Source organism: Pan paniscus, chromosome 13 (genome assembly GCF_029289425.2).
Source record: "Pan paniscus chromosome 13, NHGRI_mPanPan1-v2.0_pri, whole genome shotgun sequence".
In the NCBI taxonomy this organism is placed as follows: domain Eukaryota; kingdom Metazoa; phylum Chordata; class Mammalia; order Primates; family Hominidae; genus Pan; species Pan paniscus.
In genome coordinates, this window is record NC_073262.2 from 100,612,245 (window position 1) to 100,625,727 (window position 13,483).

At 38.6% G+C, this 13,483-nt stretch overlaps 1 protein-coding gene across 6 annotated transcripts in view; it reads left to right on the plus strand.

The window, feature by feature from the left end:
- PLCL1 (phospholipase C like 1 (inactive)) overlaps positions 1 to 13,483 on the plus strand; it is a 348,610-nt gene that overhangs the window by 189,130 nt on the left and 145,997 nt on the right. The window contains exon 1 of one of the 6 annotated variants that reach the window (XM_063595238.1): positions 7,348 to 7,385. The exons of the other annotated variants lie outside the window; for them this stretch is intronic. Within the exon in view, the coding sequence (XP_063451308.1) occupies positions 7,383 to 7,385 (3 nt within the window). The 5' untranslated portion in view covers positions 7,348 to 7,382. Of the gene's footprint in view, positions 1 to 7,347; positions 7,386 to 13,483 lie in introns of those variants that run through there. 6 annotated transcript variants of the gene reach the window in all.

Below are 13,483 nucleotides of genomic sequence, written 5' to 3' on the forward strand. Positions count from 1 at the left end.
AACCTAAATTAGGTAAATGAAAATATTTCAACATTTGGTAAGGTGTGCCTAAATTAAAGTTCACACTAGAAACATTCTTGTTTAATTTCAGGTGAGTTCAGTAGAGTAGTTTCCTTGGCATAAATAATTTCACATCTAACTGTTTATACTTTTAAACGTATTTTAATTGTGAAGGCCTAATTTGTGAATTTAGTTTAGAATAAACCTCTAGTCATTTTCTTTCTTATGTATGTGATCCCCAAAGCAGACGTGTCCTAGGCATCAGTTTTCTTATCTAATCAGAGAACCAGTGAAGAAAGGAGGAACCTGTCATCTCCATGCAGAAGCAAGGGATTAAGCGATTAAGCTGTCATTTCTCAAAGCCTTTCTCCAATGCTTGCCCCATAAGTTTCGGGTTTTAAATGAGTTTAGTGGAATTCTGCAGTCTTAACATATGGCACATATCCATGACTTTAGTAAATTACAGGTACTAACTTTTGTTCTTTCTGGTGCAGATGTGTTATCATTTTGCTCTGTTTTGTTTTATAATGTCAGCCTTCTCTGTGTTATTAATGTAGTGTCATGTGCTACCATTTTAGGTAAAAAGCTTTTTCTGTTATTTCCTATGAATCTCCTAGGAATGGACCCATTTGGATAACCAGACTGTTCATTCTTTCCTTTCCCTCCTTTTCTCTTCTTCCACTCCTTCGAAGTATTGGTTGAGTCACTATATTATGTGTCACAGGCATTGTTCCAGGTGTTGGAGAATCTGAAATGAAACACAAAGTCCCCCTGCTCCAGGAGCTTGCCATCGCCATCCAATGGAAAGGAAAGCAACAAGTAAATAAAAACTGCCACATGATATACATGTCAGACAGGAGACACATGGTATAATGAGAATACCACAGAGGGGCCTAATGGGGTGACCCAAGGTGGGTCCTGAGGGTTTATGAGGCAATAGTTCCATAATCAAGGAGAAGAAAGGCAACCCTGGGCGGAGAGCACAGCATGGGAAGGCCAAGACCAGGGAATCCCTGGCATTTGAGCAGTCAACAATCTCAGCATCAGCCATGTTCATGGTGTGGTACAGTGGTACTTTTGCGGAGGCATACATTTTAAATTCATGCCCTAGGTGGCCAGTGTGCAGGAGGAAATCACTTAATGTGGGGGGGAGCGTGAGCCCAGCTGGCTGCTGGTATCTGCTTCTTTGTTTGGCTCTGTCTTTTGCTTGCTATCCTAGATGCAATAACTCCTATGAAATGAAAGCAAGAACTTTCTGTCTTAGTGACAAATGGTCATCTTATGAGAGTTGAAAGGTTAAATTGTCACATGAGTATATGCACAGGAAATGTGATTTGGGGGAGAAACAAGTGCCTCTGCAAACATTTTTGTATTTGGGAAGTGGGGATGATTGCAAGGTTTATGCCTGCAGCGACAGGGAGGGGGCTGCATACATCATGTTGTGTGAAGAGACGGGGCATCGGAGGAAGAGCAGGTTTGTGCAAGGTGACGGGGAAGAGGGAAAGGGAAAGGAGGGAGAAGAAAGATGGAAGGAGATGATGAATTCTGTTGAGTTTGAAGAGAGATCCAGGCCAGAAATGCTGGTTAGGAAGGCACTGGTGCTGCATGGTAGTGGAAGTCACAGGGGTGGACTAGGTCATTTGAAGAATGCACAGAGAGATGAGAGGGCTAAGGAAAAATCTGAGGAACAGCACAGGGCATTTTTAGGGTAGTGAAACTATTCTGTATGATACTGAGGATATGGTAGATAAATGACATTATATAGTTGTCAAAAGTCATAGAAGTACATAACACAAAGAAAACTCTATTGTAAACTTTGGAATTTAGTTAATAATAATGTATCAATATTGGTTTATCAGTTGTAACAAATGTACCACCAGAATGCAAGAGGTTAATAATAGGAGAAATTGTGCAGTGTGGGGAGAGGTGAATATTGTAGGAGCGCTGTATTTTCTGTAAACCTAAAACTGCTCTAAAAATAAAGTCTATTAATTAAAAAAAAAAGCCAGTGAAGATCAGTTATGTGCATAGCAGCTATACTTCTGCAGAATCTCCTTGGTGAGTGTGCTTTTTTCAGGCTTACATAATACAGTTAAAAGAAAGAAAAATAACACTCCCCTCACAGAGAAATAATCAGCTGAACAAATCGCTAGTTATCAGAATGCAGGCTCTAGTACATCCTGTTTTTCTAACTCCTCTAAATTTACTAGTAAAGCAACCCAAATTGCATGGAGGAGGGGAGGTCATTGCTTGCTGTCAAGGCTACACTAATGACATTAGGGTGGCATTAGCGTACCAGGGCTCTCCTAGTCCTCACTACACCACATTTTGAATGAGTTTTGCTTGGACAAGGGTTGAGGGTGAGGTGGCGGGAGAGGGAAGGAGAGAGATAGCCTGTGCTTTGTCCTATTACCTGAACCAGACTCAATTGTCAAACATTTTTAGTGTCGTTTTCCTGTGCTCACGGAATCCTGAGAGTGTAGCACTACTGTGGGGAGGGCAGGAGCCAACAGGTATAGCTGGCTTATCCCAGCATTTCTTCCTTCCCATCTGTGCACGGCGTAAGTGGCACAGTCCACAGAGTCCACTCCCATTTTCTCTCTTCCCCCTTAATGGGGCGGGGGCGTGAGCCCAGCTGGCTGCTGGTATCTGCTTCTTTGTTTGGCTCTGTCTTTTGCTTGCTATCCTAAATGCAATAACTCCTATGAAATGAAAGCAAGAACTCAAAGCTCAAGTGGTCAAAGCTCAAGTGGCAGCCAAGTGGTTTCTTGTGATCTGCTGAGGTCGGCTTCTGATAATTAGAAGTGATAGGTGATGACTATGTTATCATAACCTGCAGCCACACCACCTTCTTCTGGTTCTGAGACAATGTGTAGTAGAAATGGTTATTTGTTCATCGAGCTGGTCCCCACAATTCACACCCAAAGAGGCCTTTTCATGGCTCTGCACGCACTGATGGCTGTTTCAGGTAGACAAGCCCAGCAGTGTGGGAACCCAGATATCTCCCATTCTGTGTGAAGGAGCTACCTAGTTTCTGGAATTTAACTAGATTAGAACCTCAAGTGATGCATTATAGGTCTGAAGAAGCATGCCAATCATGACCTTTATCTTCCATTTCATGAACCCTTGGAGTGGAGCCTTTAGAAAGAGGAAACAGCAGAGAGAGGGCCTTACCTTGTGGCCCATGTAGTGACATTTTAGGAGCTGCAAAAAGGGTCCCTTTGCCTCCCAAAAAGTTCCCTGAGGCTGATTCATTTAATTCTATATTTAATGTTTCATTTAGTAACACTTTAGATTGAGGATTATTGTTTTATGTTAAAATATACATACCTTCTGGGTATTAACTCTTTTCAGTTATAGCCTTTATGGTAAATGAGTTGCCAAGGGCTCAGAATTTGATAAGGCAAATGGAGGAGAAAGCATGAGGGCTTAGTGGGTGGGAGTGGTGGAGAGTGATATGGAGCTAGACAGAAAGTGAAAACTGAGGCCAGAGGAGAAGAAACTGTGCCTATTTATTCAGTTTTTCCTGGGAGTTTCCTTGAGAAGAATGGAGCTATGTGTGTGTGTGTGTGTGTGTGTGTGTGTGTGATATGAGATTGCTTGTGCGCCTATGTGCATGTGTGTATGTGTATGTGTTGAACGATACTGTGGAAAGTTTGGGATAAGAAATGATAACTGGGAAGAGCCAGACATCGAATGCAATATTCTCAACTAACATTCTTCTTAGAATGATGCTTGGTTCCCTGGAGACTTTATGATCATGAGTGCTAAATGTGTGAGGGGTGTGTGTAGGGAGGCAGACAATACAGTGATGGTTTCATAGATGTCCAAGTTGCTGCTACCTTTGTAAAATCATTATTTATCCCTTCATCTCTAGCCTGTTAGGTACCAATGTATTTATTGCCCACTCGAACTACTTCCTCTCATCATGGGGGCCTCCTGTTTTTGAGGCAACATAGGAAATTAGGACTGATGACGCTGCATCAGAAAAGCTTTTGTTTTCACTTGGTTTAAGTCTGATAGAGAAGTTGGCTGCATAGAACCTCCACAGGCAGTTGCTCCAATGACTTAAAATGAATTTGTCCTTCTGCCTCAACTCTCCACAGTTAGCATGTGCTCATTCACCCACTCCTTTTTATGGCCCTTGGATTCACCCAATCCAAGGTGAACTACTTCCTTACTTCTATGTCTTCACTGTCTTACAATCTTGATCAAACAGACAACACACTCAACGAAGGTGTGGGTGGGAACGGAACCCACCCACATGATTGTGAATCACCTAGAGACTGGCAGCAGAAGAAAATCACTGCCACCCTAAGCCTTGAGTGGCCAGAGGAGAGAGACACATTCATTTTCAGAACTAGTGAGAGCTACAGCTCTGGTAAGGAACCTCCCAACAGGAGTTGTGGCCATGGGTAGGAGAGCTCAAGACCATAAGCTGGCAAGGAAAGATCAGAGAGGAACCAGTATCGTGCTCTTTCTCTATTCAGCTGTTTCTTCCCATTGGTGGAAGCCCAAGAGAAACACAAGACCAGGGTCCCTAAGGTCAGCTTCTCAAGGCACAGAGCAGGGCACAGAAAGGTGGTGTGTCATACTGGAGGGGCAAAAAAGCTGGCACCATCTCACTTTCTGCATGTATAAAATGAAGATGTAAACTGCCAGGATTGAATGTGATCTACATACAATCATTTAGCACAGCACCTGGACAATAAAAAGGACCCTATAAATGTAGTTTAGTAGTAGCAGTGATAGTAATATTAGAACATTTTTACTACATTTTAGCTATATCATAAGTAAGTGGCTCTCCCTGTAGCCTAATAATTAACATCCCTTATCATATCCTAAAATTTGTAAGAAATAGGCTTAAGTGAGACTTGCTTGTTTTGTGATATTCATACCTGTAGATGTGAATGTATAGCTACATGCTTCTTTAATTTGGACAGAGAGAAATGTAGAGAGTTGTGATTTCATGATTTCAATTCTACAGAATTCTATAGATTAGATGTATAGGGTGTTGCTGCCCTAATGGATACCATAACAAAGAAATACCCCATCTTTTCCTCTCTCCATGACTGAGCATCTGCCTTAGTGCAGATTCTGGAAAGGAGGGGATGGACCATGAAATTTAAATTGCATATATAGATGTGGCTATGGAAATCATATAGAACCAACATTCCTCCCTTTCTTCCCTCTCCTACATATTGTATATGTAATACATATGTGTGTGTGTGTGTGCTTATCTACAGAATGTGTGAGTTTGAGGAAAAAAACAAGATAAAACACATTCCGTAGGTAGTGCAGTCACACATAGCTGAAAAACCTGTATCAGTTATCAATTATCTATTTGTTTGGAGCAAATTCCTGCAAATCATTAAATATACAAATTTCCACTTTCATTGTTAAATTACCCAAAGTATAATCTCAAATAACCTCTGACCTCCTGGAGTTGATGACAGTTTTATACTGAAAATAGAATTTTTTTTGTACATCTATAGTGTATCTTAAATTACCTAAAAGAAAGATGATGCCAGGGTAGTTAAGGAGGGAGGTTTCAGTTTTGGCCAAGTTTCATACATCTTAATTGCGATACTTTGCACCCCATGGATACCTGTGAGTGCAAAAATGTCTGCTTTGTTTGGACTTATATTTATTTTTATTGTCTTCCCACTTTTATTTTAGATTCAAGGGATACATGTACAGGTTTGTTATCTGGCTATATTGTGTGATGCTGAGGTTTGGGGTACAAATGATCTTGTCACCCAGGTACTGGTCATAGTTGTTTGTAGTTTTAGAAGAAAAAATGAATGAGACTCAATTTAACACTGGTAATATCCCTTCTTTCCCAGGGAAATTTAGTGAGTTGAAAGTTGCAAGAGTAATGCTGTTAGTGTTAGTCACTTTTCAAAAGTGTTTTGCCATTTAATATTCATTTTTGGGGTCTTCTGTGTGGTCATGTGGGCCTACTATATTATACTTTGAAGAGATCAGTGAAGTCATATGGTTTAAACTTTCACTTGATGAATGAGCAAACTGGTGTTCACAGGGGCAAAGTGACTTATTCAAGGTGATAACACTGGTGAGCTGGAGAACAACCTGCTATCACTTTATTTCCCCCTTTTTTTTTTTTTATCTTGGAGACTTTTATTGAAAGGAACTATTCAAACTTTTCAAACTTTTAAGGTCCATATTTCTGAGTTCTGAGTGTTCTAATTTGATTATTCATAAAAAATATGCCCAGTTCCTATTCTCATGGAGCGGATAGTTGATTTATGAATATATGTGTATGTATCCTGTTAACGAGTCATCATGACTAAATTAACTTAGTTAAGCTACTTAACTTTTCAGAACCTTAAGTTTCTTATAGGCCCAGCAAGTTTTATTGGAAAAAAATGGGCTTCGAAGGCAGAGAGATGTGGTGTTTTCTGTTTACTAGCTGTATAAGTAACTCATAGAGGAATAATAGCCTCCTCATGGGGATGTTTAGAGGGTAAAATGAGGTAACCTACATAGAATACCTGGTTTATGCATTCCTATTGTATCTGTAAGTTGGAGATGACACTGTGCAACCTGTTTACCACATGGCATTGTGATTACCATGGAGACAGTGGTTGGAAAAGGGCACTGTGAACAGTGAAGTGCTACTGTCACATCACTTATTGAGGGATTTTTTTTGTTTGCTTAGTTATTTCAACATAAGCTTTCTATTGAGGGACAACATGCACACAGAAAACTACACACAAGAGTGTACAACTCTATGAATTTTCACAAAGTGAACATACTTGTGTAACCAGAACCTAGATAATAAAAGAGAACCTCCTAGAAGGCCCCAAGGTACCCTTTTCCAGTCACTACCTCATCTCAAAGATAATTATCCTAACTTCTAACTCCATAGATTAATTTCTCCCATTTTGGAACTCTTAACCAATGGAATTATACAGAATGTTCTCTTCCCTTTCTGGCTTCTTTGACTCCTATTATGTTTGAGAGGTTGATCCATTTTTTTTCTGTGTAGTTGTGGTTCATTCATTCTCATGGCTCTAGAGCAGGGGTTCCCAAACCCCGGTACGGTCTGTGGCTTGTTAGGAACCAGGCCCCACAGCAGGAGGTGAGTGGTGGGCAAGCGAGCTAAGCTTCATCTGTATTTACAGTCACTCCCCATCACTCACATTACTACCTGAGCTCTGCCTCCTGTCAGATCAGTGGTGGCATTAGATTCTCATAGGAGCGCGAAACCCTATTGTGAACTGTGCGTGTGAGGGATCTAGGTTACGTGCTCCTTATAAGAATCTAATGACTGATGATCTGTCACTGTCTCCTATCACCCCCAGATGGGACTGTGTAGTTGCAGGAAAACAGTTCAGAGTTTCCACTGATTCTTCATTATGGTGAGTTGTATAATTATTTCATTATATATTACAATGTAATAATAATAAAAATAAAGGGCACAATAAATGTAATGTGCTTAAATCATCCCAAAACCATCTCCACCCCCTGGTCCATGGAAAAATTGTCTTCCACAAAACCAGTCCCTGGTGCCACAAATGTTGGCAACTGCTACTCTAGAGTGTCCTATTGTACCCCACAATTTATGTATCTATTCTTCAGTTGATGGGCTTGTGGGTTGTTTCTAATTTTTGGCTTTTATGAATAGTGCTGCCATGAACATTCTTACATGTGTCCTTTGAGAACATATGTATGCATTTTTGTTGTATATATATCTTGAAATCAAATTTCTGGGTGGTAGGATGGGTATACAAAGGTTTGATTTTAATAAATAGTGACAAATAATTTTCCAAGGTGTTTGTACCAATTTACATGACTACAAATAGAATATTTTTTAACATCTGTAAAATTGTTACATTCATAGTGGGATATACAAAAATACAGCTTGAATCATTGAAAACTGGTTTATGTTTTTCTCTTTTGTTGACATTCTATTTTAGTTATGTTCTTAGATTGCATGGAATACAGCCTCATTTCCAGTAACTTAGCTTGTGGGGAAGAAGGGTGTTATTGTAAAGATTCTTATGCATATAAACTCAGAAAAAGCTAAACAGTGAAGCTTTAAAAAGGCCAGAAAAATGTACAGGTGCCAGGCTGTGGGATCTTGAGTGTTCTGCTCTTCAGGATTGATTCTGGTATCCTGAGGGTCTGTCCATCCTTGTGGGACCTGTATTCTGCAGGCAGGTACCATAAGGTACTGCTGTAGGCCAGCATCATTCTGAGTGAGCATCTGTTTTGTTTGGTTGCTCTTCTACCATGCACTTTGTTAAACATTTGGTCATCATCCTGCTTAAGGGGAGCCCATATTTGCAATCATTTGTCAGGATTTCCAGCCCTCTATGTGAACTATGTTACCATTTCTAAGCAATTAACTTCTGGAAGCTACCTGCTCTGATTGGTCCCTAAGGAGTAGATGGATGTACTGTCCGCCCTTCTAGATTTAGAGGTTGTTAGATACTCTTTGTTTATACTAGATGCTAAATGAACTACACAGAATCATAAGAAAGTCATAAGAAAACTTTAGCAATCACAATTTTTTAACTAATAATGTGAGTTTTTAAATAATAGACATAATTCTTAATGTAAACTTCTACTAAGACTACTTTATAATTTTTTTTAATATCTTAAAAAACAAGGGGCACTTCTTGCCATTTTGTGCTAACTTAGTCTTTATTGGTTGAACTAGTGCTAGGCAAGGAAGGAATTAGCTATAGGGAGCAGGGAAGACAGATCTAAACAGTTCTGCACTTATGAGCAAATTAGTGAATAATAGAGATGTTCCTTATGGAACCCAGGCATGAAAACCATCCTTGGACCTGTCACATCTTGGAATTATGTGCTGGACTCTTTTATTGGTTCGTTGACTTTAGTTGTAGTTTAGGAAGTGATAGCCAGAAACTTGAACTCTTGCTTCTAGCTTTTAGACCTTCTACTTAAGACAGAAGAACTATGTATTTCACCTCATCTAACTTCTAGTATTTCAGATAATTTCTTCTCAGATACTTTTTTTTGGCTCAACCTATGCTTAATATTTTTAGCTAATGCTCACTCTGTCATCATTAAAGTGGTTTGCAGAAGAATATATGGCCTACGCAGAAGAATATATGGTCTATGCAAATAACTTCTCACTGTACATTCTCTATGTAGACCTATACAAATATTTTCATAAAACTTCTGAGCTGGAGGTGGAACTATTACAAAGTGTTGTGGTTGAAAAAGGTTGATGGATTGAGGTTATTCCTCAAGACCTCTTTCCACCACAAAACTGAATATCCTAATTAGAGAATCCATTAGAAGGAACTTGACCAAGTCTGTGGCTTAATTTATGCCTCAAAGTGAAGTGATTAATATTATTCAATGCATGCATAGGACCAGAAATTCTTATTTGAATAAGTTATTCAACTTATAGGGTAATTAAAAACTGAAAGTAAACTGTCATTTCACTGCTATATTCCTATAAATTAAATTAAACTTTAAACATTATTTAAGGATTCAATGTAATATATTTAGCTTTTTTTTTAAAAAGCAAGTCTGGAAGCTGGGCCAATTTCTATAAATGTTCTGCTCAGTAGCTAGCCTTTTGTGGAAACTCAATAGATCTTAAACACTTGGTTCATTTAAATTACTCTTCTTTTTGCTTTCAGGAAAGATTGAGAGGAGTTACAGGGAAGTTTAGTGGATTAGTCATTCAGTTCCTTGATGGATAACTTGCATGTGCCAATGCCAGGGAACATTTAACTGATTAAAACATTCTGAATGAATTTGTCATTTGGGGGTACTCTTTGAATGAATATCTTTATTGCATTGACTGTGTCCTACTGATATGACTTAGGCTTACTTCCAACATTAATTCTAAAGAGGCTCTGGCTAACTTATCTGTAGAATGTGTGTCCAAGTCAAGTTCGTGATGTATTTGGTTAAAAAAAACTTTGTGGCTCTTGAAAGAAATACAAAGATTTAGTAGTCAGTATTGTTTATAAAGTCTAGGGTGGTCATATTTAAATAATAAATCTAAGAATTAGATGAGTACTGTTACACATTTTTTGTTAATAAATCTTAAATACTGGAAAGAATAGACTTAAGAAAAATATTCCAACATTGAAAACCTAAGTATCTAAACATTTCAGTCTCATATGCCAAAAAATATGAAATTATAGCATTTTTGGTCAGGATAAACACCTCCTGCATCTTTTTGTATAAGAAGTATTTTGAATGAAAATAGACTTGCCATGTCAGACTATTTGGAATTTAAGTTCTGTTTTCAATTTTAGGTTCTTAAAAAGGTCCAACTTAGCCAATGAACATAAAAGTGCTTACTGCTAATTTAGCTGCTGCTGCAGAACATGAAAGGAAATCATGAGGCCATTAACACATCTAGAAATAGTCATTTTCTAACTTTCGGTTCCTAAGATAGCTTAGTGAAAATAAAATATTCAGACAAGGCAGGGTAGGGAGGTGAGTTTTTAAAGGATTTTCTTTTTAAACTTTCCTTCCTTCCACCCTCGCTCCCTCACTTCCACCCTCCTTTATTTCTCCTTCTTTATGTGTGTTAACTTAGAACTTCACTTCAAGATTTTCCGAGTGCTAAGTGATAGGGGCAGTGAGGTATATGCTTTATCTCCCTGCGTAGGCAATGAGTAAAAAAGATGTGAAATTATGGCAAATTCACCAGCAGATTTCAAAGGTGAAAATGCCCTTCTTGTACCAGGGTTAATATGATCTCCAGCCATCCATTCACAGATCATGCTCACTCTGTTGATGGCAAAGGAAAGTTCTCTTTGAGGCCTTGAAATGGAAACTGCACATCGTGCCTGGAAAGTCCCTCCAGGCTAGTGTTCAAGAAGTCTTTCTTTCACACTTCAGTTTCTTCATTGCATTATATTTACTGACTGCCTACCCTATGTTAGACCCTGTGTTAGGTCCTGCAGTCCTGTTCACAAGGATATTATAGTCTTGAGGGGAAGGCAGATATTCATTAAAGACTCACCTCAGTGTTGACGGGCAGACTGCGATAAAAAAGTATGCGGCACTGTGAATGTGTAACAGGTGTGGGCGGTGGTCAGGGAAGGCTGAGACTGGTTAACTGGGCAGAGGCAAAGGGTTGCAGGCAACTCGCCTGAGGTGGAGAGGCAAGGCTGGTGACAGGGGCAGGGAGGCCGTGGAGAGCCGATATCACAAAAGGCGGTGCTGAAAGATGCAAGGGGACTGAGGACTTCTTTTTAGCTGAGCAAACAGTGCACATTTCTTCCACTCAGACTTTTCCTTTTCTAATTAAAAAAATGGGGACATCCACATCTTGATAACACAGTTAATGTGTGAATATAATAACTGCTTAATAAATCCTTGTTGAAATAGGAATGCTGATTAAGGCACTTAGGCCAGCAGCTAAAGGAGGCTTAATATATTCAGAGATGATTCCTAGGTATCTAGAAAAGGATATTTTAAGCTAAGAGAAAAGAGGGACAGTTCACCAGTTTCTTCCCTTCTAGGGAAACAACATAAAAGGACTGGAGTTGTTAAAAGACAGGGTGAGAAGTCTGTTGACATAAAGCATGAGAAAATGAAGTTTGTGATGTTTTGATGCAGAAGTAAGTTATCATTATTGTTGAGTGATAATGGCATTAATTTTCTGAAGATGGGCAGCTCCTTTCATCCCATTTAATGTGTATGTGTGTGGACATGTGTGCTTGCATACCTAAGGCTAAATTAATTTTTGGTACAATAGGGTAGGGTTGCTAGATTTGGTAAATGGAAATACAAGGCATCAAGATAAATTTGAATTTCAGGTAAACAAAGTATAACTTTTGGAGTATATATATATATGCCCCAAATGCCCTACCAGAGGGGAATTTTCCTCTTAAGAACTCTGGAGGCGTGTTGCCTCATTTCCCCCATGTTTTTAATCATTGCATGTATAATGTTTATATTTATGTTTATTCGCAGTTTATTTTTGCCACATATATTTTTAGAATCTAAATTTTCCCAATAGTCTGGAACCTTTGGTGGGTGTACATAATGTGATGAAGGATTCTCTTCCTGGAGAGGCTGCTGATATATAGCCAAGATTCTGTCTTTGTGCTCTGGGCTTCTGTCTCTCTAGTGTTAATATTTCAAGAATGAGACTAGAGCATTTTGCTTACTTTAGTGCCCTTTGGAGCAACAGAAAGCTGCCTTTGCTGCAAAGGACCCTGTGGAATGATTGTTGATCTGCCTTCTAGAAACTGAGCTGTGCCCAAAACCTTTTACCAGTTTCTAAAGGCATCTGCTTTCATTTTCCTAGGAAGGTTCTTTAGGTGAGCGATAGTCACCCCTATATCTCTGTAATACCAAGTGAGCAGCTTGTTGTGTGTAGATACCATGAAATAGAAACAGATTCATGAAGATAAGATTAGAAGGTAATCTTTAGATTACAGAAACAGATTCATGAAAATAAGGATTAGAAGTTGTGAATGAAAACAACTGTTGCTTTGGATGGCTGGATTTAAAAATGTTCCTCAATATTGATGATGTGGTATTTTTATTAAAAAATAGGATCAGATCATGACACATAGAAGAAGCTATAATATGCACAATGATCTGCTTTTCCAGGAAATGAGTATCTTTGGGGATCAGCATTGAGCTCACTACACATGATAAAAAATAAAACTCATTGGAAATCTAGAAATTGGCAACTAAAAATTGAGTCAAAATGTGTTTTAACCACCCCACCCCCCTCTTGTTTGTTTTTATTCACTTCTGATAACCTACTGGCTGTTTAGTTATATTTTATGGTTGTTTTGGCTATCACAAACTCATACAGAATAGCTGGAATTATCAGTCTCAACAGGGACCATGAAGACATATGTGTGTAATTCAGTACATATATTAAAAAATAGCTAATTTACGATATTACAGGCACAAGGGAGCCCACTGATGTGAAGTTTCAGTGAAACAGTGTAAAGAAATGATGTTAGTTAAATATCACTATTTCTCAAAGTAAAGGATGTCATTGTATTAGTAGAATGTTAACCCTCTCTTTTATGGGTCAGTTACATCAACTTCATCATAAACCCTCTTCAAAAACATGCATTTTAGCACTTGGATATAGTCAGGTCTGTGTTTCATTAAGCATTTGTTCAGATTCCAGCTCTCTTGCTCCACAACCATTGATATTTCTCAATTTATCTATAATTTACACCCTGACTGTCTCCATAAAAGATATAATGTTTATAAGGAAAGATATATGCAATTAGATAATAATTTGAATGCTTTTACAGGGAGAGGGAAATAAATATGCCACCCAAACCTAGGCTAATACATTCATTGAAAGCAAGTACTAATAATTATTTCTAAGCCTCCCAGCAGCCAAGGCAAAAAGGGACTCCAGTAACGTAACATGCTCATTATTTCATTGTTTACTTTTACTACTCCCTATTCCACGCTGAGATTGTTAGAGATATGTTAGTGATCACCTCAGGTCTTATTTCCTCCAGAAATGTAA